Source organism: Eutrigla gurnardus (assembly GCF_963514095.1).
Source record: "Eutrigla gurnardus genome assembly, chromosome: 7".
NCBI classification, from domain to species: domain Eukaryota; kingdom Metazoa; phylum Chordata; class Actinopteri; order Perciformes; family Triglidae; genus Eutrigla; species Eutrigla gurnardus.
In genome coordinates, this window is record NC_139921.1 from 29,952,796 (window position 1) to 29,979,145 (window position 26,350).

Consider the following 26,350-nt stretch of genomic DNA (forward strand, 5'->3'; position numbering starts at 1 on the left):
TGTTTTCAGTCTATCAACCTTCATCAAGACCACATTAAATGTCTGACGTCAAGAAATGTCACTAAATAGAAAGTTTAAAACTCTTACCATCTCATATTCATGATATTATTAATAGTAGTAATCTATAATAACCTTAGACTTTTACCAAGATGAAATGCTCTTATATACATATGTTGGGACAAGGCAGTGATATATATTTGAGAAAGATTACTGTTTCTTGGCTATAATTGGCATTTCAATTTCCTCGTCAGCACTTTTGGGGAAAAAAGCAGATTGTAAAGTGAAGAAATGGCAGATTATTAAAGTCGGGAATATAAAAGAAGTGTGTCCTTATATATCTGCATTACATCTGAGAAAGAATAAAGGTTGAACACTTAGCTAATAAACAGCAACATGTTTGTCGGCCCAACTAAAAAAAACCAAAGCATCTGCTGCCGAAGATTAAACTTTCCCCTTTAATCTGTAAAATCCACTCAGTGTTGATTTCCTGCGTGAAACTGGAAATCTCTGCTGCCAATCACAAAGAGGGGGGGGGGGGGGTTGTTATTGTTGTTGTTGTTCGAGCCTCGATCTCAGAATGAAGACGTCCGAGTGGACGGAGAGACGGACCAGAGACAGATGGTGGACAGACGTCCCACAGCGGGACCCTCTGGGTTTTATTGGCAACCACAAAACTTGGTACAAAAAGTGCTTTCTGGGTGCTGCGGGGGGGGGGGGGGGGGGGGGGGGGGGGGGTCAGCATGCACGGCCCGGACCAGACCAGACCAGACCAGACCAGACCAGACCAGACCAGTCCACTATGGATGTAAATTAAGATCAAACTCAGGATTTTCAGATTTTTTTTACACAGCTTTTAAATCGTCCTCTGAATTCATTTATTTTGAAAATAATAAATTAGCAGGTTTATGAAAACCACTACTACTACATTTAAGTTATATTATAGAGAGACTAAGCCCCGCCCCCTCCAGTGGACAACCACGGGACTTTATTTTGTAAAAAGTATGTACGGTAACCGATGGCAGAAGACAAATAATTTTTGGATCCAAAATGAATTGCACCATAAATAACACATATGACATTCGTCAATTTAAAAGATAAATTTACACGTAAAAAAAAAAAAAAAAAGACGCAATAGGAAAGGTCGTCTTTCTAATAAATTTTTCTTTTTTCTTTTTAAGCTCATTATTCCACTTCCATGCTGATAAAAACTGGATCAAACACATCGGGTAAGAAAAATGTTACGATGGAACGTAGCTAAGTTAGCTCGCTAGCTAGCCGAGCTAACGGTTGTCTTGGTGACGTACGCAATGTTGCCTGCATCAGTATTTCCAAAATAAAATTGGGGGCCCCTTTAAAAGGGGCGGGACTTAGCCTCTCCATAACACCTCAGGTGCCTTTGCTCTTAAGTTTTCAACTTCCTGTTGTGGACCTGAACCTGACTTGAAAATGGTCTGACTTGGACCCCCGGGGTCCTGGTCTCATGAACGTGGTCCGACTTGGACCCCCGGGTTCCTGGTCTCATGAACGTGGTCTGACTTGGACCCCCGGGGTCCTGGTCTCATTCCAATGCATGCAGTCCTACAGCATGCGGGGGGGGGGGGGGGGGGGATATGTTTTCATCATCTCAAAATGTTACAGGCACTTCATCTTCATCTTCATCATCACATCTGATTGTCTCAAACGGGAGCATGCAGACGTGTCAACACCAATCCTAATAAGAACATTAAACATTTACCATTTTAAAAAATATAGAGTAGATATTAGAGATTCTGTACAACAACTCAACATGCATCAAATATATATATCGGGTTGGTGCAGTAAATATACTTCCTCGTGTCACTATTATACACACTCAGGAGTGCTGATATACAAAAAAAACCTGCTGTACGACAATTCGATAACGGAATACTGAACTTTGAAACAAAAGTAAAATACCGTCTCTTTTCTCTATGAATGCATGTTTGTTAAATTTGCACAGTGTACAATGTATGTTTGTATTCTATGTTATAAAAATGGTTTGCTCAATATGTTTGTGGATTTCACACTTTTTTCCTGCTTGGATTTTGTTTTTGATGTGATTATAGGTCAAATGTGGTAATACAGTATATATATATATATATATATATATATATATATATATATATATATATGAATCCCATTATTCTGGTCTTGGAAGAGTGTTTACCTGAATTTTTTTTAAATTAAACAATAATATCGATACAGCATTTGCAGCACTCCTATTCTTCACACGCGATGCTTCATTTCTACCTGAAGTCGTCTTCCTCGTCACACATCTGCAGCTTGTTGATTATTGTGATAGATAGTTGTGCATTTCTGGTCATATATAATCCATCTTTTTTGTTTTCAGTCTTGGAGCCGGAAACCTGAATTAATCAATAAATCAGTGTTCTGGCTGACGTGGTCCGCCGTCTCTCTGTTATGAAAGGTTGATGTAAACAAGTTATGTTATTATTATTAGAATGATGATGATAATAGTTATAAAAGCTTGGGTTTACTCTTGTTCCGATTGTTGTTTTTTTGTTTTTTCTGTGTTCAGCTTTCAGCTAACAAAGTGCTGCAGGAATGACTCAGCACTTTCCCTCCTCTTCTACCCTGACAACACAAAATAAAGCCTCGCGGTGTGGCTCGTTAGCTTCTTACTTCTGTCGATCGCATTTACGATTAAAAAAATCTATTTTGAAAGATTCATCTTAATCTTAAGTATCATAAATGTTTGTTTGGAGATATTAAGTCAAGTTAACATCAACTCTTTTCTGAAACCTTACCGAAGTGGTTTTGATACCCGAACCCAACTTCCTGTGAAGAAGTTTATTTTGAAAGGATACATTTGGATAAGACAGTATTCCTGTCCCGAAGCCTGTAACCATGATATTTCCTCCAAACCGACACAGAGAAGTTTTACTTGCCCCAAAAAAACCTTCAGCCCAAATATCCCAAGGATTTGGTTCCATATTTGACAATTTAGCAAAAAATAAACTCACATTGTTACACCAAAAAAAAATAAAAAAAATCCAAAAGTGAATCCTAAAGTTGAGTGGAAATCGGAAATGTCTGCACAAGACATCAAGAAAAAATCCCCCAAAAAACATGGTCTTTGAATATTGTGCTTCAATGACACCATTTTCACGTCTCCAGTCTGTCTTTCTGGTAAAAACTTCCAATAAATGAAAAAAAATGAACCGTAATCATGTCCATTGTGTTGTAATGGAGGTTGAAGTTCTTCTTTTTTTTTTTTGGTTAAATTGTGGCGCAAAAACAAGGACGTGAAGGAACATTTGGGTGAACTGGCCCTTTAATTCAAATGAAGGTCTCCACAAACCCATAAAATCTCTTATATATGAGTAATTTTCTCGGCGTTTCCAAGCGAGCATCATTTGTAAAGAGCTTTGTTGTCGCCTGCCTGAAGAAAACAAACAAACCCAACCCTGAGGGGCTCCAGAGTCCGTCCACACAAACAAATAGACCCCCATGACTCACACTGGGAGAGGATGAGCATCGGTAGGATCACACTGTACGACTGGAAACGACCAATTACTGCCGAGCGAGCGTTGGAAGAAAAACACACAAAAAAACAACTTCCTGTGTAAATGCACTAACAGCTGCAGTGAGACATTTAAAGCCTCTTTTCAGCTCAGCGGTGACGGCGGTTCAAATCTGCTTTTTTTGTTGTTGGCCCCACGTGAAGGAGAGACGAGGCCAAAATAACATCATTCAGCATCGTGGGGGGGGGGGGGGGGGGGGGGTCTCCAGCTGCTGGAGCTTCCTGTCTGTAGTAGCGTTGCAGGCGTCGGGAGAATACCAATGAGACGCTTCTGTTCTGTTTCTGTACGTTTAAAGGAACATTTGACACCCGCCGCTGTTGGAGAATATTTATATTAGTTCATTGAGAGAATCTTTAAAGGAGCTCGAAAATTTGGGAAAACGTGACGTTAATGTGAGGAAGGTCACATGATGTTTTTCCAGTTCCTCATTGGATGCTCAACACGCTCAATTCGCCACTTTGCACTTGCAATTTGCTTTTTCACCGTTATCCTTAAATTACATTTTCGTCAAATTTAAATTTTTGACTTTCAGATTCAAACAAACTGATGGAAACTTCCAGTTTGTGTCTAAATCACACCTTCTAAAGTGAGTTAGATCAACTAGATTAAAACTCCAGACGAGTGAGACTTTTTAAAGTCCCTAAAACTCAGATTAATGAGGGTTTTTTGCCTTTAATCAATGAATTGACTTAATTGGAAGAATGATCGATGGATGATTGACTGGTTTTTTGAGGAGAAGAGCTGAGGAATTGATCGTAATGACTTGTTCCATTTGCATCTCCTTTGATTTGCTAAAAAGAACAGCGAGATTTAAATATCAAGTCACACACACACACACACACACACACACACACACACACTCACCTCTAGTTGGTGTGTACTTTCTAACACAGCATTTCACTAGAAAAAACTAAACTGCAGCTGTTTCTCCTCTCATTAACGGAGCTGCTTTCCCCCCAAAATATAAACCAAACAAATAAAGAGCGATTAATGGGATATATAATCTCAGCTCCTCGTGGAGGCCGACGGATCTCCTGCCGAGATGTTTTATTGAGAAAGACGTGAATGTTTTAGGAGGATTTAGAGAAGCTCTCTTTGTGACTTTTAAACACCGGCCTCCAACAGCAGATGTGTGTGCTGAGAAAACCTAAATCCTCGACTCCATCTCGCCTTTTTCCCTTTTCAAACAGAAACATCCTGACTCTCTTTGGCGTTACGCCTCCAGCAGGACGTGCCAGCGGCAGACCTGCTGTCCTCGAGCCTCCTTCATGTCCTCCCAGTGGAGCTGCTCCTCCTCGCCGCTGCTGTTCTGGCCCAGGGCGATCCAGCCCACCATCTCCTTGCGCTTCATGCTGCGGCGGTTGTAGACGGAGACCAGCAGCGTGACGTCCGACAGCTGGAACAGCGCCACCTGGAAGACGAAGGTCTCCTTGTAGACCGGGTTGGGCTGGCCGCGCCGCACCGACGTCTTGCAGCGGGAGATCTCCTGACCCACGGAGTTCAGCAGGGTCAGGCGCCCATAGGTGTCTGGACCAGAGGGGGGGGAGGCACATTAGTCCAGAGACCAGACCAGACCATGTGGAGGAACCAGAGACTGTCTGTGGTCCCCCAGAGGTCTAGATAGTAGCTCACATTAGTCCAGAGACCAGACCAGACTATGTGGAGGAACCAGAGACTGTCTGTGGTCCCCCAGAGGTCTAGATAGTAGCTCACATTAGTCCAGACCAGACCAGACTATGTGGAGGAACCAGAGACTGTCTGTGGTCCCCCAGAGGTCTAGATAGTAGCTCACATTAGTCCAGAGACCAGACCAGACTATGTGGAGGAACCAGAGACTGTCTGTGGTCCCCCAGAGGTCTAGATAGTAGCTCACATTAGTCCAGAGACCAGACCAGACTATGTTGAGGAACCAGAGACTGTCTGTGGTCCCCCAGAGGTCTAGATAGTAGCTCACATTAGACCAGACCGGACTATGTGGAGGAACCAGAGACTGTCTGTGGTCCCCCAGAGGTCTAGATAGTAGCTCACATTAGACCAGACCGGACTATGTGGAGGAACCAGAGACTGTCTGTGGTCCCCCAGAGGTCTAGATAGTAGCCCACATGAGTCCAGAGACCAGACCAGACCATGTGGAGGAACCAGAGACTGTCTGTGGTCCCCCAGAGGTCTAGATAGTAGCTCACATTAGACCAGACCGGACTATGTGGAGGAACCAGAGACTGTCTGTGGTCCCCCAGAGGTCTAGATAGTAGCCCACATGAGTCCAGAGACCAGACCAGACTATGTGGAGGAACCAGAGACTGTCTGTGGTCCAAACAACAAGGTCTCTGCTGTATTTATGTCTAGATGACCTTATATGGAGTGCTGATGGAGCAGCTACAATGTTAGCGTAGCCTAGCACCATCAACCAGACTCCATTCAGAAAACCAGCGTTTTAACAGTAGTTATCTTGTGGTCTTGCAGACAGACCTAACAAAGCATGACTCAGCACTTTTTACTGATCACCATCATGATGGAGTTATTTCAGCATCCTTTTCATCTGGTTATTGATATTAAATCCCAGCTAACCTGGTGGTCTGTTGACGGCCAGGTTCCTGAAGTGGCTGCCCTTGATGAGCTCCACCGACATGCGTCCCGTGGTGGCGTTGTAGGTGAGGCCCACCAGCAGCTCGGGGACGCCGCCGTGGGTCAGCGACTGAGTGGACGAGGCGCTGTCGCTCTGAGACACGGCCGACAGGCTCATCTGGGAGTCCAAACTCTGACAGGAACACAATAACGTCACATTTCATTTCCACTTCATCAACAATAACAATAGCATATTATTAAGTGTATGTGTAGTTTAAATAAATAGGTGTGTAAGCTTTATGATGTGTGATGATGGAGTGAGTGAGGTAGAGGAGAGAGAGACCTTCTTTGTTTATAAATTAAGAGTATGTTTGTTAGGATATTTGTAATTCTGGGGCTTTTTAATGAGAGTTTACTTGGAACTGTTTCCTTTGTTTTTTAATGATTTATTCACACATAGAGTAATAATTGTTCCTGCTGTTTCATTGCAAAACGATGCTGAAAAAAGCTGCCATGAAGTCATATTAATTCCCTAAAAGAAGCCCATAAAATCCTGGAGAATCCTAGGAAACATTAAAGGTATGTAGAGAAGAAGAAGAAGGAGGAGGAGCAGGAGGAGGAGGAGGAAGAAGAAGAGGAAGAAGAAGTTGAAGACGAAGAAGACGAAGATGACGGCGACGATGACGACGAAGACAAAGAAGAAGACGAAGACGAAAAAGAAGAAGAAACCGTCTTTTCCAAAAAAACAAACCCAACCGACCTTGAGGTTGCTGCGAGGCTCCAGGACCAGCGTGGTCTCCACGGCGCCCCCGTCCGGGTCCAACCCGCCTAAACGCAGCACCTTCTCGCCCATCATGCGGCGGCGGGAAATCCGCGAGGCTCCGAGCGCGTACAGCCGGAAGCGGACGGCCGACATGTGCAGCTCGGACGCCTCCAGGCGCGAGAAGCTGCTGGTGTCGTCGAAGCGCGGCAGCGAGCCCTTCTGCACCGTCGTCTTGTGGCGCTGCTTCTTGGCGGGCAGCAGCACCGTGTGCACCTGCCACGAGTCCATGCCGCTGCGGGCCTTGTCGGGGATGTCGCGGGCCTCCACCACCGTCACCAGCAGCTTCTCCGTGTCGGGGCAGTACTGCAGGGACACCAGCAGGTCTCCACATTTAGAGATGGGGGGTCGCGGGGTCATGGGCTGAGAGGAGACGTCGTCCTGGGGAGGCTGCTCCTGCTGAGAAGAACATAACAGACAAAGTCGCTTTTTCAGTGTGAAATTAACAGATTTCTGATTCAAAAAATACACTTTTTATTGAATATGAAGCCTTAAAACCACCGAATGATTCCCTGAAAGCTTTTCTTTTTCTTTTTCTTTCAATGTTCAGACACACAAACTGAGCAGATATCCTGTACTAAAGGAGACACCACCTCCTCCTCCTCCTCCTCCTCCTCCTATGCAGCCGATCTCAGCCTCCCGTACAGCCGGCAAACACAACATCGATTGTGTGGAGTGTTGACAGAGCAGCGCTGAGTGTCGCCGTCGACATGGCGACGGCAGAGAGTTAAGATAATCACGGAGCGGCGGCCCGGGTCTATTGAAGGCGAGAGGTCAGGAGGTCAACACGCAGAGAAGGACGTTAACTACTTCTTCCTCTACAGGGACAAACACTATTCTAGGTTTTTACACATTACTGTGTAGAATCCTTTATTTCTACAGTGGATTTCAAGTAATAATCTCAAACTGCGACCCTGAATGCACCACGCAGAGGAGCTGTGTGTGAGAACGCAAACATCCGACTGACATTGAACACATTTTAATTCAAAGAATATCTCCAGTTCGATACTTAGGTAGTAGATTCAGGGTTCCTCAGTCAAATTCAAGCATTTCAAGGTGCATTTCCATGCTTTTCCAGCACCTTCCAGCTGTGGTAAACACATTAAATGAGATGTGTCTAAATCCAAGCACTTGAAAACACAACACTAAAATAGTTTTTTCAAGGATTTCCAGCACCCGTACCAACGCTGTAGATATGATGTAGAAGGGCAGGGCTGTTATATAACTATAAATAAAGCTACAACACGGCTCTCCCCGGTTTTCCTGCAGCTCCACTGATCCAAAACTCATTCGTTATTTATGAAGCCTTTCTATTCGTGTGTGTGTGTGTGTGTCTGTGTGTGTGTGTGTGTGTATGTCTGTGTGTGTGTGTGTGTGTGTGTGTGTGTGTGTGTGTGTGTGTGTGCGTGTGTATGTCTGTGTGTGTGTGTGTGTGTGTGTGTGTGGGAGGTGTTTGCTGCACAGATTGCTCCCAATTTCATAGTGTGATTCGGCGACTGAGAGGTTGTCAGATTCTGCATTCCCACTCTCCTCCACGTACAAACACACAGAAACACGTCAAGCACGTATTTATTCACACACACACACACACACACACACACACACACACACACACACACACACACACACACACACACACACACACACTTATTATTCATGAGCTTCTGTTTGTTAGCACACGCAGCCCGGAGAGCGAAGGAAATATCAACTATTTATACGAAACCTCGAAGCCTCGGCGGCGAGCCGTGTTGGTTTGTTTCTTCCACGGTGAACCTGAGAGGATAACACGGCAGAGTGATAATCCTCTCACAGCGCCGCGACAGCGATGATGACGACGCTGCTGCCAAGCATGATGGGTAAACAGCACGGCCCTCGCTCAGATCACTGACCCCGTTAAGTAATTCCTGCCCAGCTTATTTATTTATTTATTTCCTTTCTTGTGTCTTGCGTGTTGCAGGGTTCCTAAACCTTTTCCAAAAGTCCAGTTCAAGCACTCTTCAAGGTGCATTTCCATGCTTTTCCAGCACCTTCCAGCACCATGGTGATGTGTGTTGGGGGTTACGTGTTTTCCGACCTCTACACTAAACACCAGCTGTTTAATAATATGTGATTTAATTGGACCATTCTAAATGAACTCAGGCTGCAGTACCTCAGGGCTCCAGGTGGAGGAGCTGTCCGTGGCGTCATTTTTGTTGCTCGTCTTCTCCTTGGCGTCCTCGCTGCCGTCGGCGGCCGGCCGGTTCATGCTCGGCGCCGGACTCTCAACCTCCGCGGCGGCGGCGTTTAGCGGGTCCTGGAAACCCTGCTGCCGGGTCTGAGCCTCCGTCTCTGCAGGAGGAAGGCAACAGAGCATTAGGCTCCTCTGGAGGTCGGGTTCAGACCTGTTGGGGGGTGATGGTGAAAATAAACACTTAAAATCACATTTAATGCTTTTTAAGACGAGGGGTCTTCAACGTTTTCAGACCAAGGACCCCCAAGGCCTAGAGAGACCCAATGGCGGGACCCCCTATTACATATCATATAATGTTCCTTATTAAACCAATAATATGCAGCCTATGGTTCCATGTATAACATATCATTTTTAAAAAATCAACATAAGATTAAACAAACAGGAAGTTGCTTAATATATGTTGTATTCATGTTCAAAGGTGTATTTCTGGGCATATTTTATAATTTTGGAAGAAAAAGTTTGGGATGAAATCATAATTTCGGGGACTGCCCTGCAGAACTCTGTCATGAGTCAGGCTGAAAACATAATCCAGATTATGGGAGGTTTTTTTGATGGATGTTGGGATTATTGTTAATGTAATTTTTTACAAAAGGGACATTTTAGGAAACCACATGACTTAAACTTTTGGCTGTCTATGTTTAATTCAGTTAAATGGCACGATGCTGAAATGACATCAATGAGAAGAATTTTCAGGATTATTAATCTCATTCATTCACAAACACGTCAATTGAGTTAAAAGTGAAATAAAAATATATAAAAAAGCCTGTTTTTTTCTTTGTATTTGTGTCCTAATTAATGCCGCCGTCGGCACACTTGCACCCCGCCACAGCCATCCAATCACACTGAGCCTCCCTGAGCTCTTTACAGCCTCTAATCTGCAGTAAAACCTTATTTGGGCCTTTTGGCTCTTTGACACCGGGCCGGATTTGCTGATCTCGGCTGTTTTTTGTGCGTTTTTTTTCCTGTTTTGGGGAGTTTCAGGTCTCCGGCTCGACGGAGGTGAACTAGGTGATCTGATAATGTGTGTTGAGGACGATTTTGGCGCCCCACCTTCGCAGTCCGACGGCTCGGTGCTGCCCTCCTCCTCCGACAGTCGGTTGAATTTGTGGCGCCGGCTCACCGACAGCTGCTGCTCGCCGCCACTTCCTGCTCCCGCCGAGGCTCGGAAACTCTGCGAGCGCGACACCGAGATCTCGAACTGCTTCTGGATCTCCTCTTCGCTGTCGGAGGAGCTGCTGTCGGAGGAGTTTTCACCGCTGCCGAAGCTGTTCACTGCAGGGAGGAGAACACACAGGGTGAGGAGGAGGAGGAACTGGGAGAGGAGGAGGAGAGGAGGAGACAAAGGAGGAGAGGAAGGAGGAAAGAAAGTGGAGAGGAAAGAAGGAGACAAAGAGGAGAGGAGAGGAAAGGAGAGGACCAAAGAGGAGAGGAAAGGAGGAGACAAAGAGGAGAGAAAGGAGAGGAAACGAAGAGGAGAGGAAAGTAGGAGACAAAGAGGAGAGGAAAGGAAAGGAGAGGACCAAAGAGGAGAGGAAAGGAGAGGAAGGGAGCAAAAAAGAGGTGAAGGAAAGGAGGAGACAAAGGAGGAGAGGAAAGGAGGAGACAAAGAGGAGAGGAAAGGAGGAGACAAAGAGGAGAGAAAGGAGAGGAAACGAAGAGGAGACAGAGGAGAGGAGAAGAGAAGGAACAGTGGAGAGGAGATCCAGATGGAAAGAAAGCAGAAAAACACTTGAGTGAGTTTAGTGAAACGATGCGGTTAGTTAGTTAGTTATTTAGTTAGTTAGTTATTTATGTAGTTAGTAGACTAGTTAGTTAGTTAGTTAGTAGATTAATTAGTAAATTGGTTAGTTAGTTAGTCGATTAGTTTGTTATTTAGTTATTTTTTATTTAGTAGACTAGTTAGTTAGTTAGTTAGTTAGTCACCATCACCAGAGTTTTCACTAAACAAACTGAACTAAACACATCAGCGTTTGTTTGAACCAAACCGGTGCAGTCTGTGTTAATCCTCCCTAACGAACCGCACCGCCGTGAAAAACAAGTCAAACTCAACGCAGGTTTGAAAACAACTAGAATCTAAACCAACCAACACACAGAGATTGTGTTATTGTGTTATTTTCTTCCAGTAGAATAACCCACGCATCCTCTCTCTCTCTCTCTTTAATGACCAGATATTGTATAGCAACAGCTGAATGAGTGACGTGGCAGCCCCCCCCCCCCCATTTCCTCCTCCACCTGAGCGGTCACCATGGTTACCTGCAGAGGAAGGAAGCCGCTGATTGCTCTGATAACTTGCGTACTCTCAAGCTTTTCACAAGCGGAAACACTCCAGAGTGGAGTAATGTGGCGCAGTGACACACACACACACACACACACACATGATCTTGCTACACAAATATACACACACACACTGAAATAAGCAGGGCTACAGAAAGCATTTCCCAAACCCTAATTGAAAAAGAAAAAGTCTCCTTTATAAGTAAAAATCGTACGTATACATAAATATACATGATAGTAAAAGTATACTTGAAGTGCTGAAGGTAAAAGTATTGACGGTGCAGTAAATATGTTGTGTTATCTCTGATGTTTCCGATCATCAGATCATCATGAATCCGGATCACTGGACAGGAAGTAAAGCCGTCAGACTCGTGGAGCACAAAGTACAATATTTACCTCTGAGTCGTGGTGAGGAGACGGAGGGGGAACACTCGGGTCTACAGTTTACAGGCGAAACATTTACACCAATAATTTGCTTAAGAGAATTCAAACGTAAACTTAAGAGCCCCGACTCTCCGTCTGCTGAGTCCAAAACCAGGATGTGATGTTTGTTCAGGAAACCGACTGGAAATACCAGAGAGACTCCACCTGCCGCAGGTGAGAACCGAACAAACAGACGGGTGTTTGCTCACTGTTTGACTCACAGCCTCCACCTGCAAGCTGCTTGACGTCGCATCGAATAACTACGTGATCAAAGAAATCACTTACGTTTAAAAGGAAAAACCAGCAACAATCAGCGCCGATAGCCTCCGACGTTCTGAACAAACTAAAAAGTAACTAAAACGAACATTTTGCAAACATCACAAACAAGTAAACATGACAAACGGCCCAGCATGAGGCGACCTGCAGGCATGATGGGAAATGTAGGCGTCGCAATACTCTCAGCGATGTCTGAATCCTTCAAAGCAAAATAAAATAAACAGGAGTTTTCTCTTTTTTCTCTGCTTTAATTGTTTAACGACCAGCCAATCTTTATTATTTATAGTGATTTATAATTATCATAATTATTACATCACCAGTTAAGTTTACTGTTTCAGTGCACTGATGTCATTTTGGACAGTAAAGTTTATTTAAACTGTAAAATATGTCTTTGACAACAGACTTTCTATGTATATACAGAAATATAAACATTTTATTTATTATTTTAATTCATTATTTTGTGATTTCTGATTAGAACAACATGATAACGCCACTTCTACGTGGCATATAATTAAACATACTTGATTGATTGATCAACTCTTGATCGGCTATCTATAAAATCAGCGGCGTTATGCTTTGATTTAAAGTTTTGTTGACCTTTCTAACCTTTGCTCTGGATGTTTGACAGATGGGAGGAAAGAAGAGAGTTTTTACTGGATGACGGCAGGAAGAGAATGAAAAATAGAAACCGAGCTCCCTTTTCTTTTTTTCATTTTCCTCTCTTTGCTGGGTTTTTAATGTCGGTATGTTCAGAGAGCTTTGTGACACCAAGCGGCTGAATCACGCTACTCTTTCTCGTGTAAACACATCGCCCACGGAAACCGCCGCACAAATACAAACTCACCCACACACACACACTCTCTCTCTCTCTCCATCGTAATGCAAACAGGAGGTCCTCGCCCTCCCACTGAGATGTTTGGGGTTATAAACAGGCTTCCTACACCTTTCCAAAGTCAAATCCAAGCACTTTCCAAGCATTTCCAGGTGCATTCCCATGCTTTTCCAGCACCTTCCAGCTGTGGTAAACTCCATATTTGTATCAATCCAATGGTCAGTATTCAGTCTACTTATTATGTCACTTGTTCATCACATTAAATGAGATGTTATTGTCCTCTAAACAACCAACATGATGTTTGGAGACAGCTTTTTACAGAAGGACCACAAATGAAAGGAAAACTAATTCCACTAACAGATCCACAGAAATATAATCACCAACTATTTTCATCATCTGTTCATCATCAAAAGTCATTTTTCATAAAGAAATGTCACAAAATGCTGTTTTCAGTCCCTCAGATATGGAGATCTTCTTTTCTCTGTTATATCATAGATGTCATCACATACAACACACATTTCAAAACCTTTATTATAAATACAAGCACTTTTCAAAACCTTGAAAACACCACACTAAGATTCAAGTGTTTTCAAGGATTTCCAGCCCCCGTACCAACCATGCAGATTATTAGCACCTCTACCACCACACGGTCGGTCCCGACTCACCGAGGCCGTGGTGGGCGCCCAGCCGGATCTTCTTCCGGTGGTGGTGCTGGTGCTCCAGACACGGCATCCCGCCGACGCGCGAGAAACACAGCTTCTTGTTGATGAAGAGGAAGAGGACGGCCAACGCCACGATGAAGAAGCCCACCGCCGACAGGAAGCCGATGGCCTCCGCAGGGACTGGCAGGAGGAGGGAGAGGGAGAGAGGACACACAATGACACACTGATCAGACCAGACAAACAGACAGTCTGGACACACACACACACACACACACACACACACACACACACACACACACACACACACAGTACGCATGTGATACACACAGACAGAATGAGTGATACTTTAGTATTTGAGGAACCCTCGGTGCCTTGCTCAAGAGCAGAGATAGTTAAGAAAAAAACAGCGACTGCAGAAACGACAGGTGGGCTAAACCGACAGCTTGGTGCCTTGCTCAAGAGCAGGTAAAGGTTGTAAGTTCACATTAAAAGCAGACAAAGTCCTGATTGGACAATCGTTTTTCACGTAAGGCGTTTTTCACGTAAGGCGTTTTTCACGTAAGGCGTTAAGAGGACGAGTGATGGGCGATATGATCAGGCAAAGATCTCGAACATGGCCACGATTCATGATGTGAGTTTTTTTTCTCGAGCAAAGTTAAGGAAGACTAAAACATCACATTTTGGAAAATGTGCGAGACAGTTGAGCAAAAAAATCAAAGTTTGATGTAAAAATCTCACAAACATTCTACGCCGTATTACGGCCACTGCAAGAAAAAAAAAGGAAAACACGGAGCCGAGGGAGGAGGGCAATATTCAGAGAAAAAAGTGGCACATTTGCGATGTTTATTACGATGCTAACAACCGGCATTTATGCTATCTAACTTCCCATGAATGTACGTACATTTATTTTTCCAATGAATACATCACAACGCCTCGTTAAGGTCCTGAGGGTGATTATGATGTTGGGTTTTATTTTTATGAGGTTTATTGATCGGGGGCACTTGGGGCTAAGATGCTAGCAGTAGCTTTCCCTTGTTGTCATAGCAACGGCCAACAGCCTGTTAGCGGAAAAACAAGCAACTTGTAAAAGATAGAAAAGAGAAGAGTGGGAGAAAATAGAAAGAGAGACAGAAAATAGAGGATGGAAATTAACGAGAGGCAGAAAAAAAACTAAACAGAAAGAACGAGACGTGAGAGTAAATAAATGAGAGGAGGAAGTTGAGGTGACATGAGGCGTACTACTCTCAACGCAGATGAATAGAGACGCGTAACGGTGGCGGGTGGAGGGGGGAGGAGTGGGTCGCCGTCTCCCGTTTCCACGGCAACGCCTCATAGAAGCAGAGGACCGAATCAATGGGGAGCGAACGGAGACGAGTGCACATCCTGCTGAGAGCCGACGCCAAAGAGACTTGACGGCATAGGTGTGTGTGTGTGTGTGTGTGTGTGTGTAATATTGTCATGTTTTATTCATTTCATACAAAGCCGTCATTTTTAGGAGCCGAGTACAGATGTACCTGATTAATCTGCAGTGAAAACATCCGCTCACATCATTGCCAGGCAACAGTGTGTGTGTGTCTCTGTGTGTGTGTGTGTGTGTGTGTGTGTGTGTGTGTGTGTGTGTGTGGTGGCACAAATAATGAGCAACAACAGAAGCTGATTGCAGCAGCGTTTCTGTGTCGGTGGTGGAGGAAGCGCTCGTTCAGGGTCGTTATCAGAATAGAATAATAAGAAATGTTGCGTTGGAGACGTTTACATCTTCGTACAGAGCCAGCCGCCATGTTGTTGTTTTCAGATTCTAGACACCAGCATTTCCGTTTTTTTCCACGTTTTTTGTTTTTGTATGTGGGAGAAGTTTCAGTCGGCTGCAATCTGCAACCTCACCACTAGATGCCGCACGCACTGCATTTTTAAGTAAAAGTATTAAACACCAGTGTAGAAATACTCTGCAAGTAAAAAACCATGCATTTAAAGTGTTACTTAAGTATAAAAATATAATTAAACTAGCAAAAGTAAAAGTAGTCATGATGCAGAATGGTCCATTTTTTTATATTATTTGATTATAATTTAATGTTTTAGCTGGCAAAGGTGGATCTAATTTAATTTCTTTAATTTCTTAGTTATGACACTAAGATGACAAATTCACACAATGATAAAATGGTAATGATGATAATAATAAAATATATTATTTAATGGCTCCTTTTAATGGTTCTCAGTGTTAACTACCTATCACATAATTATAAAAGTAGTAATAAAATATCAATAAAGTATAATAGGCATCGGAGGATCGCTCAACGATTGACTTGGGAAATATAAGATGCAGCTGTTGGTTGGAAAGCTGACGGCTGGCAGCGATGCGGATCAGAGCAGCGGGTAAGATCAGGAAGCACTTTTAAATGTTAATAACGCGACATTAAAGTTAATCCGATGTGACACGCGGAGCCAGTTTAGTTGAATCAGCGGAGGGTGTGACACGTTATAATCCGAGTTCTGGATGAGTTCAAGCTGGTGATCACGTTTGTCAGGGATCACAAGTACAAGGAAGGAAGGAAGGAAGGAAGGAAGGAAGGAAGGAAGGAACTTTCTCACGTTTTGTGAACCGGTCAACATATCGAGACTACTTTGTCTTGACATCGACAATTGATGTGCATCAAACCCGTCGGTTTGTGGACGACAGTTCTGAATCTTGGATTTTTTTGGACTGGTGAAGAAAGTGACCATATTTGGAGTGTAGAGGAGCGACGGGTGGATCTGAGCAGCAAACCTTACTGGATGTGGATCCATCTGTTGAAGCTTCTATAATTCAAGGTTCAACTTTACAGCTAAGTGTTAAAGTTTTTCCCCGACACAGCCCCATGTGATGGTAAATGTCTGGATGGTGCGTTCGGGTGCGGCTGTAAATCGGAGTCCCCCCCCCACCCCCCTCTCAGCTGCTCTGTCGCTCACAGACACTGAGCTCAGTGTTGGAGACCCAGAGAGTCTCCTACTGTCTGCATCCAGATGGACAGGAAGAAACCCTGGGTCAAAGTCTGGCCTCACACCTGCAACACACACACACACACACACACACACACACACACACACACACACACACACACACACGCACACACACACACTAACAACAGCCGGTAAATGAGGAAGATTAAACAACTTATTATGAGCTTAATTTCAGAGGATGCAAAAAGTGTGCATTTACTCTTTAAGGTACATAAACATGGTAAACATCTCTTAGTTTGCATATTTGTACTGCGACACATGGAGATGTTTACCATCTTAGTTTAGTGTGCTAACATTTGCTAATTAGCATAAAAACACATAAGTAAACCAAGTACTTTATACTACTACCACACAATATACTGTAGACACACATTCTACTGCACTGTCTAAATACTATATGTATGTATGTATATATATCAATATATCAATATATATATATATATATATATATATATTGATATATATTGATATATATACATATATATATACATATATATATTGATATATATGTATATATATATATATTGATATATATACATATAAATATATATAAATATTAGTTGTCGTGTATACTCAATTTTTTACATGATATGATACTTTACTTTATAAATGTATACTTATTTTACATCTCGCGCTCATATATTTATATTTTGTACTATATTAGATTTTATTTTACAGTAAAGCATTTTACTATATTTTAGCACTATTTTGTGTCTTACAGTTTAATTATGTCTTAATTATGTATCATACAGTTCTCATTCATCCCCAAAGACGAAATATCCCACGCGCCTCAAACCCACCACGGCGAGTACAGGTGACCTAATTAACACACAATAATGTTTTTTTTTTTACCCACGTTGTATCGTCGGCTGGAGCCGGGGCTTGGGGATGATGTCGGACGTGGAGTTGAGCCGAGACGGACCGCGGGTCGTTCCAAACGTTCCAAAGGGATCCATGAGTCCGTGTTCGGGTCCAACAACGACACACAACCTGCTCACGAACCACAAGACCACAACGCCTGTGTGTGTGTGGTTGAGTGACGCTGTTGTTGTTGTTGTTGTCGGCCAATCAAACACTTTCCCAGAGTTACAACTGTTCAAACAAGACGGTGTGTTTACTGATGAAACTGATCCGACGGGTTTAAACCAAGTTATAACTATGAAACTCAACTATTGTCACATTATTATTATTGTATAATTTATTGTTCAAAGTTAAAAATAACTTAAAATATGTGAAATTGAATGAATAGATTTAGTTATACAATTAAAACGTCTTCCAAAAGCATCTGTACGACGGTGTATGAGGGTAGCTAGCGGTAGCTTTCACATGTCATAGAGGAAGTAAACAAGTTGCTTGACCGGATGTAGCATCTTAGCCCAACCACCCCCCAATCAATAAACACCCATAAGATAGCAAATTTGCCACTTTATAAAGTCACAAATTTTGCTCCCCTCTCTCGGCTCCTTTTTTTTTTTAACAATTTCATAGTCTGACTTTCCTGAAAACGACGATTTGACGCATGAATTTTTAAGTTTAACAAGATATTAATAAATATTTTTTGGTTGCAGAAAGGCAAACAAAAGCAAAAAATAAAATAAATCTTCCAAAAACAGACTAGTTTACGACGTTTCTGGTGAACGCCGATCACGCCACACCGAAACTGTTCATTTGTCGTGAATATTCGTTGTCCACAGAAGATGATCCCCGACGTCCACTTTGTTAGGAAACCGCATCAAAAATGTCAAAAAATTTTACTTATTAGCTTCTGTGTTTTTAGCTCACAAATAAATAAACTTTACGTCAGAAAAAATTATCTCATGAATCTAAAATAATCCCGGTGGACGGGGGGTTGTGTTGTGTTAGCACAGCGGCAGGAAAACCAGCCGAGTATTGATGAACCCGTTTGTTGAACGTGTTGAAGTCAAATTGTAATGAATTAATGATCAAACGAGGATTAGGGAGGCGATGTTTCCCAGAAGTCAACGAGAGGCATCGGCGGAGGGATCAGGATAATGAGATGGAGAGATCGAACCAGCGGCGATAAGCGAAATAAATAAAAATCACAATGGCTAATCTGTGACAGGCCCGGTTGTGAAAAGGTTGCTTATGTGTGTGAATATTAAATCCCCTGATTACTATGCAGCTGCTGACTTTTCCAGCCCAGCTTTGAAGTGAGGAGAAAAGAGAGCACTTTGATGTGAAGAAGAAGAAGAAGCGGCGGCGGTGGCTGCGAAGGCCACGTCGTTAACGCTCATTAAGGAGGATCCCGAGGAGGACGAACACAGAGCTTTGTAGTTTCTGTCTTCTTTTTTTAGGCATGAATAAAAGGAGCGCCTGCTGTTTCTTTCAGTTCGTTGTAAGGTCACTCATTAGCGTAGCTAATTAGTTTTAGCACTGTGTGTGTGTGTGTGTGTGTGTCCTCTGCTGTATTCAGATCATTTACTTTTAAAAGGTGCTATATCATGAAAATTGTTGTTAATGTGGCGTAAAATAATCGAGCCCCCCCATAATGGAATTTGGGATTTTTTTGCATCCAGTGAAGGAAGTGACCATATTTGGACTGTGGAGGAGCGACAGGTGGATCTGGATCCATGTGGATTCTGGTGTGAAGCTGCTAACAAAGTTAGCTTCTATAATTCAAGGTTAACTTTACAGCTAAGTGTTAAAGTCATCTTAGTAGCTAACTAGCATTGGTAGCGACCTTTCAATCAGCAGGGAAGCCCCGCCCCCTAAAGCATCCCCTGCTTCCTGGTCTGGTGGACTCTAAATGGACCATAATGTACTAAATGAACATCATGCTGGATTGAAGAAGACTTGAAACTAGAGATTGAGACCATAAACTCATGTTTACAATGTTTACTGAGATAATACATCAAGAGAGAAGTAGGACCATTTTCTCATAGACTTCTATACAACCAGAGAGGAGTCGCCCCCTGGTGGTCAGCAGAGAGAATGACAGTTTAAGGCCTCCCAGCTTTATAAGCCTGTGATAATTTGATTTCTAAACCAAATAATAGTCATCAAGCCGAACATTTGCATAACCCGGACCCAGCCTCTATGATCCAACCGCCAGTTGGATCATAGAGGCTAAGTCCCGCCCCCTTCCTGTGAACCACCATGGGACCTTGTAATTACTACTTAATTAGGATTTATTTATTTATTTCTAATTAAATTATTAAATTTTTGGCAGTTTTGCTCCAATATTGTTACTGGTTTTCTGTTTCCATGATAGGTGTGATTTATTTTGTTTTGTTCAGTGAGGTTTTTTTAAGCTCTTTGATTTGTTGGTCGGACTTCTTTTGTTGCATTTTTAAAAATCTATATATTTATAAATGAAAATAACATGTAATGTATTTGCTACGATTGGTATTTTTTGTTGTGGTTGATAATGGATTAAAAAAGAAAGAAAGAAAAAAGAAAAACTTCCGGAGCCGCCACGTGACGTTCATCTGCTGTTGTTGTTCGATTGGAGGTTAGATCAACCCAGAAACATCAACACATCATGTTTTCAGTCTGACTCAAACTCACTGACCGCAAGGCAAAACACACACACACACACACACACACACACACACACACACACACACACACACACACACACTGAAAAAAGAATCATAGTTTCCCTGGAAACAACCCAGTGGCTCTATTAAGGTATAATGAGTGTGCCTTGTCCCACCCACATGTAAGAAGGACTCATGTTACCATGGCGCTGTCTGTCTCATCGTCCTGATTGGCCGGGAGGATGCGATGGGCTCTCAGGGTTGAGATGAACACAACTATGAATAAGAAGAGCTGTGGGGAGGTTCCACCGGGAGAAAAGCTCAAAGCAGTTTTACGACTAAATCAGCCACGGGGGATTAGAAATGTAGGAAAGCATAAAATACCAAATATCACTATTATATCTCTTTGACAGCACAGGCAAGTCAACATTTAGTTAAACATAATTTTGGCTCTTCCATAAGTATTATTTATAACAACTTATTGTTAATGTCATCTTTGATAATTAAACATTAATATCAGCTGCTACATAAAAATGTTTTGGGTCAATTTGAGGAACAATTTGACGACTGCGTATACAATATCCAATCTTTATTCTCAGATATTAATATTTTATTTGCATGAAAACATCCGGTATTCTGTTTCATATCAGCCACAAATGATCTACGGCACACGTTTATTATTTTTCTGGCTCGGAGGCTTCTAAAACACTTCCTGATGTGAGAGCACTATAAAGGGTTGGAGCAACACCATCCATCCATTTAGAAACATTCACAACAAAGCTTTACAACGCTGATGTTGAGGCGCCATCTGCTGGCTGCAGGCTGCACTTCACCCGGACTATAAATTCATTTAATAAAGGTTATAATAATATTTATTTTACTGCTAGGTATTTTGAAAAAGCATATTTTAACTTTTATCTTAACAAGAGTAAAAGGCTTCAGGATAAAACCTTGTTGGGGATTTTTATCATTATATTTTTATATTAAAATTATAATTTTTCTGTACATGTGATCAACATTAAGCTAATTTTTTAAGTTAGAGATCTGTCATACAATATTTATTTGGCTTATAGCCTGTATTTTGTGTTTTGTAACATCTTTGAAATAAATCTATGAAATCTATATTTAGCAGACGTGTTGGACCTAGCCGCTAACGTTCCTCCAACTCTGATAGCTTATATAAGAGCAGATAAAAATACATTATCATTCATTCAAAATGAGCTCAACCAACTACAACAGTGAAATCCCACTTTAACATTAATGCACTAGTAATTATAATTTAATAAAAGGATATAAATCATAGTAGAACAGTCACGGTTTAATGCTTTACTGATTACACTGACGTTACTTTGACTTCACTTACATTTTCACTTATTATTATTATTATTATTATTATAGTAGTGGTTTTACTTGAGTAAATACGATGCAACACATTTGTTTGTCGTCCGTCCATCGACACCAGAAAGTAAAATAAAGTCTAATAACAGCACGAAGAAACCAAACAAGACAAGAGGTTCGATCATCACGTCATAACGTTTTCATATTCATCGTTTTCAGGAATAAGTCAAATCAAAAACTCACACTCTGACTGAGTCTCAGTGGTTCCTCCTTCACTGCTCATCATCGCCACCTCCTCCTTACTCCTTTCTTTCCGTCTACTCACCAAATACAAAACTCTCCTAAACTCTCGCCTTAATGTTACTGATCTCCTTTTGGGTGAAATCTAACCGCCCGGTCTTGAGCCGCCCCCCTTCGCCCCCCATATGAGCCGTCCATCAGCGCTGCCTTCCTGCCTCCTGCTGGGCGAGGCGGGCGTCTCTTCCTGAACACCACCGAGACACAACAACAGGGAGGAAGGCAAAAACAAAACCCTCCTCCAACTAATGGATCCTTCATGGCCCAAACGTATCCCAAGATGCATTGCTCTGAGCGGTGACGATTGGATTTGAATCAAAGCGGCAGTCACATGAAGCACATCATGTCCACTGCCTCCATTTTTATTATTTTGCTCTCCTCTATCCTCTGTAGACCGGACCGAAGGACAAAACTTAAAAGTGCATCTTTCTTTTATTTTTTACGTCAACCAATCACACCTCTTTGAAAGACTGCATCGCCTAGCAACAGGGCCAACCGCACCTCCTCTCCCTAAAAGGTCAAGGTTTCTGTCCTCTTCCTCGCTCTCAGAAGTTTAGGGTAGTTTTAGCCTATTTTTCCAGATGATTTGCATCTGGAAACACTGAGACTTACAGTGGCTATAAGGAGCTCTACTGCCCCCTAGAGGACGGTTCTAACATCATTAACTTCACCCACTGTGACGTCAACAAATCTGAGAATTCTTGATGTGGCTCCATCAATCAGCGTGCGGAGTCTGATTGCCCATCAGTAGGCCACAACGCTCAAATAAACAGGAAGGAAATAGGCAGTTTTCACACACACACACACACACACACACACACACACACACACACAGCAGCATTAAATATTACTCATGAGTCTCGATTGAGAGCTACTCTATGAATTAAACATGGAAGCAGCCAGTAACTAGGCCACGACAACCAGGAACGCCGTGACGCACGCAGCCGGCTGCTTCCTGCCGCCGAAGCATCTTGGCAGCATTCATCACGGCCACAGGTGAGAGAGCAGGTGAGAGAGCAGGTGCGAAACGCATTTAATGCCTTTAAAAAAAAGTTCCTTGTTTAGACATCATTGTTTAAAAAAACCAAACAAACAAAAAAACGATTCGCACACTGATCCGCAAAAAAAAAACCTAACCTAAGAAGCTGTAGTGTGCATGCCAGGCCAGTAGGTGGCGGTGAAACTTTCTAATGGACTCCTTCTGGTGTAATCCGACTGCGTTGAACTCACAGTAAAGGTGTCGCAAAATCTTACACTTTGTCGGAGGAGCGACACAAACGTGGCATGGTAATTCGCTAGTCGTTACCATCGTCGCGATGTCACCGTTTCCATGGGGACCAAGTTTTGCTAGTTTACGCAGACGCTGGAGTTACGTATTCATAAAGATTTCACTCCGGATCCTGGTGGTTTCAAAAGTTTTTACGTTCGCAGTACCCGCAACCACAACGCTGTCGTCGCCATGGAAACAAACGGCCAGAACATTAAAATAACATTTGTGTTTGTGCACATTTGTGTTATGTTGAAAACGTTGTGTAAAACGGGCCCTCAAACACTTTGCAAAGAGACAAAAGAAAAAAAATTCAGATTGTCGCACTATAATTGTTATAATCACATGTAGCATGACAAGATCAGTAGAATTGTTAATTTGTCTAAATCTTCTGTCAAGTAAATTTTTTTTACAAAAGTTTGCAGATTATGTTCTTAAATGTGAAGACTTGAATTTTACTGAGACTGTAATTTTACAACACTGTAAATAGAATATCTTAATTTTAAATAAAATGATTTACAACCAAAATAAGTATTTGAGAAAAACACTTAAAGGAGTCATCACCTGGTTTTATACGTATCCAGCCCCCCTTGGATCGCTTTGGATCAATTCGTAAAACTTATTAGAAAAAAAAAAAAAAAATTTAATCAAACATTGAGCTTGTTCTGACCCTTTTTCGTACCGCGATTTTATCACGCGAGATTACGCGCGAGGTTTTGACTGGTCCGGATGTGCATTGTATAATATGTAATGAGGCGCGCGTTGATTCGCCGCAGGAAGGACAGAGCCGGGGGGGCTTGCCTGCATGCAGACTCCAAAACATAATGGCGGCGCTTCGGCGATTTCAGGTAGCGGACGGGGGGGGGGGTTGGGTGGTGAAAGAGGGGTGGGCTTATGCAAGTAGCCGCCACGGTGACGTCACCGAAGGCGCAGAATCAAAATCTCGTGCTTTAGGAATGCACACCCTTGTGTGCTATTCCTGTTCGGAAAAAGAGCAGAAGCGAAAAAACGGCGCCACTTTCAAACTCCAGCCTTTCAGGCAAGTTTCAACTGAGGTCAAACACAGATATGCATGTTTTAACAAGAGAAATTGCGATTTCCAGGTGATGACTCCTTTAAGAACTTTTAAGACGGAACAATAATAATAATAAAAAAATCTATAGATGAATCAATAATTCAAATAATCGATGGTTTCAGCTCCAACTAAGTCTATGGAAGGTTCATTAATTATCCATGGTTATAATAAAACGGAGCAGTAAAAACACAGGTGTAAATAATAAACTGAATGGATGTCCGCTTGAGTTTCACCTGTGTTTTACCAGCTACGACGAGTAGGTTTGCTGATCCGTCCCAATGCAAGAAACCAAAATTCATAAGTGCAATTAATAACTTGAAATCACAGCAGGTTCATTTGTTTTGTTATTATAATTACTGTGTGTAAGAAGTGTGTAGAAGTTGCAGTCGGTTTCGAGGTTACAATTCTGAGTATACTTTGCATACTGTTTTGGTAGTTTACTCACTGCATATGTTGTTAATATGTTAATCTGTGAATTAACGGTATTTGTAAAAATAATTGTAGTTTCATCTGAAATGCAGTGGAGTGGAAGTACAAATTAAAAGGTCTAAAAAAATGACACACTTTTTTTAAATAACTTGCAACGTGACATTATTACATATTATTACAAATAGTAATATTACAGATTATTATAACAATGATATGATATAGTATTATATTATTAATATTGCATATTATTATTTATAATATTAACAAAGGCAGTAAAAGATGCCACAGACAATACAAAAATTATTAAAAATAATTATACATAATATTATTGTTTTTTATAAAATTTAATATAATTGTGAAAAAATAACAATTTGTAATATTAATAATAATACATTATTATTAATAACACTTATATTATATAGTATTGTTATTAATAATATTGAATATTATTATTTATTATGTATAATATTAACAAAGGCAGTAAAAGATGCCAGGCTCTCTGTATAAAACACATGGAGATGGAGAATGTTATGGTTTAGAAGGAGGTGCAGAGATACGCGTCCGTGAAGTGGCCATGATTAGGCAACTACCAACTCTCCAGTGGGGACCACAATGCACTCTGAGCGCCGCGGGAATAAACACTGAAATGTTATAAGACCGTTTCTTTGTTTGGAGGCGGTAAAAGGCCCGACCATAGCAATAATGTGGATAAAAATGCAAAAACAAAAAACAAAAAAACGACAGCACCTGGCCTACGCATCCTTCCGCTTCCAGCCTGCAAAACGTCAAAAAATAATCCCCAAAATGAGGGGGGGTGGGACCTGAAAACAAACATCAGCATCCATCCGGGTTATAAAACCAACATTGGATGCGGCCACACGATGAGGAAGACGGTGGTACTTACTGTCCGAGGCCATGGCTGCGCCTGTTTCAGCCCTCAGACGAGCAGCGGGAGCGAGTGTGTGACCGGCGGAGCGGAGGCAGCAGCGTCCCCGCCGCTCCTCATCCTCACAGCGGCGAACGGTGACGCCTTCAAGTCCTGTAGGACAAACCCACACGCTCAACGGGGCTCACACAATCCTCGTTTTACACACACTGGTCAACTAAACCTCGGAATAATAATAATAATAATAATAATAATAATAATAATAATAATAATAATAATAATAATAATAATAATAATAATAATTGTCCCGTCAATTTACTGATTTGTGACGTAAAGTCTCGAAATGATGTGTTTGAAATTAGAACAGAATAAGAGAACTTTTACCTTTCCCATTTTCTCCACGGTCTTTGAACTCGTCTCCATCAATGCAACCCTACAAAACAACGAAACAAATAAACATGAAATAACGTATTATATTTCATTTTAATTTAGTTAGTTGAGTCTGACTTGATTACTGTTGGTTGACATTTGTTTCCTTATTAAAAATAAAAAATGTATAAATCGTAAAAACTGAAAAAAAAATCTATCAAACCAGCTATTACCACAGCTAGCTTCGGCTAAAAACTAACTATAACAACTAAATTACTTAATTTTCCCGTTTAGCAGTTCCATATTATTGAAACGTATCAATTTTGTTCAACTAAATGTGCTAACTTCTCAAGCTTAAACCAGCAGTAGAGAATAAATACGGCAAAACAAGTCGGCTACAGGCTAACAAATGTGGCTAGCAAGCGAGCTAGGCTAGTAGCCACCTAGCTTAGAAACGGCTTGGACCAAATCGTTATTTGTAAATGTACTTAATTTCCCCTCTCGCAGTTCCACATTATTAAAATGTATAAGTTTTGATCAACTAAATGTG

The 26,350-nt window shown here is 41.9% G+C and overlaps 2 protein-coding genes across 3 annotated transcripts in view; both read right to left on the reverse strand.

Annotated features, from left to right (window-relative positions):
- The window catches only part of LOC311016281 (uncharacterized protein), a gene marked incomplete at its 5' end in the record, with an annotated part of 7,951 nt that extends 6,429 nt beyond the window's left edge, over positions 1-1,522 (reverse strand). The window contains one exon of the mRNA XM_084013882.1: positions 1,457-1,522. Coding sequence (XP_083870008.1) covers positions 1,457-1,522 — 66 coding nt within the window. The remainder of the gene's footprint in view (positions 1-1,456) is intronic.
- Positions 1,523-3,189: 1,667 nt separating this feature from the next.
- On the reverse strand, positions 3,190-25,564 carry syt16 (synaptotagmin XVI). 2 transcript variants are annotated; one of them, XM_084013776.1, is made up of 7 exons: positions 25,450-25,564; positions 13,649-13,825; positions 10,229-10,450; positions 9,098-9,276; positions 6,889-7,347; positions 6,132-6,321; positions 3,190-5,090 (listed from the first exon to the last, which is right to left on the reverse strand). In XM_084013776.1, exons 1-7 carry the CDS (start codon positions 25,460-25,462, stop codon positions 4,777-4,779), a joined length of 1,554 nt encoding a protein of 517 aa, XP_083869902.1. In that variant the 5' UTR covers positions 25,463-25,564; the 3' UTR covers positions 3,190-4,776. The 2 variants fall into 2 exon arrangements, with proteins under 2 accessions (XP_083869902.1, XP_083869901.1); XM_084013775.1 differs by lacking the exon at positions 25,450-25,564 and adding an exon at positions 21,721-21,796.
- Positions 25,565-26,350: the final 786 nt, after the last annotated feature.

Coding starts and splice junctions, on each gene's coding strand:
- syt16 (XM_084013775.1), bottom strand. CDS start 21,763: ATGATGAGCAGTGAAGGAGGAACCACTGAGACTCAGTCAGAGT. Junction 10,451..13,648: donor GGGCGCCCACCACGGCCTCG/GTGAGTCGGGAC, acceptor TCCTCCCTGCAG/TGAACAGCTTCGGCAGCGGT. Junction 7,348..9,097: donor CCTCCACCTGGAGCCCTGAG/GTACTGCAGCCT, acceptor TGTTCTTCTCAG/CAGGAGCAGCCTCCCCAGGA.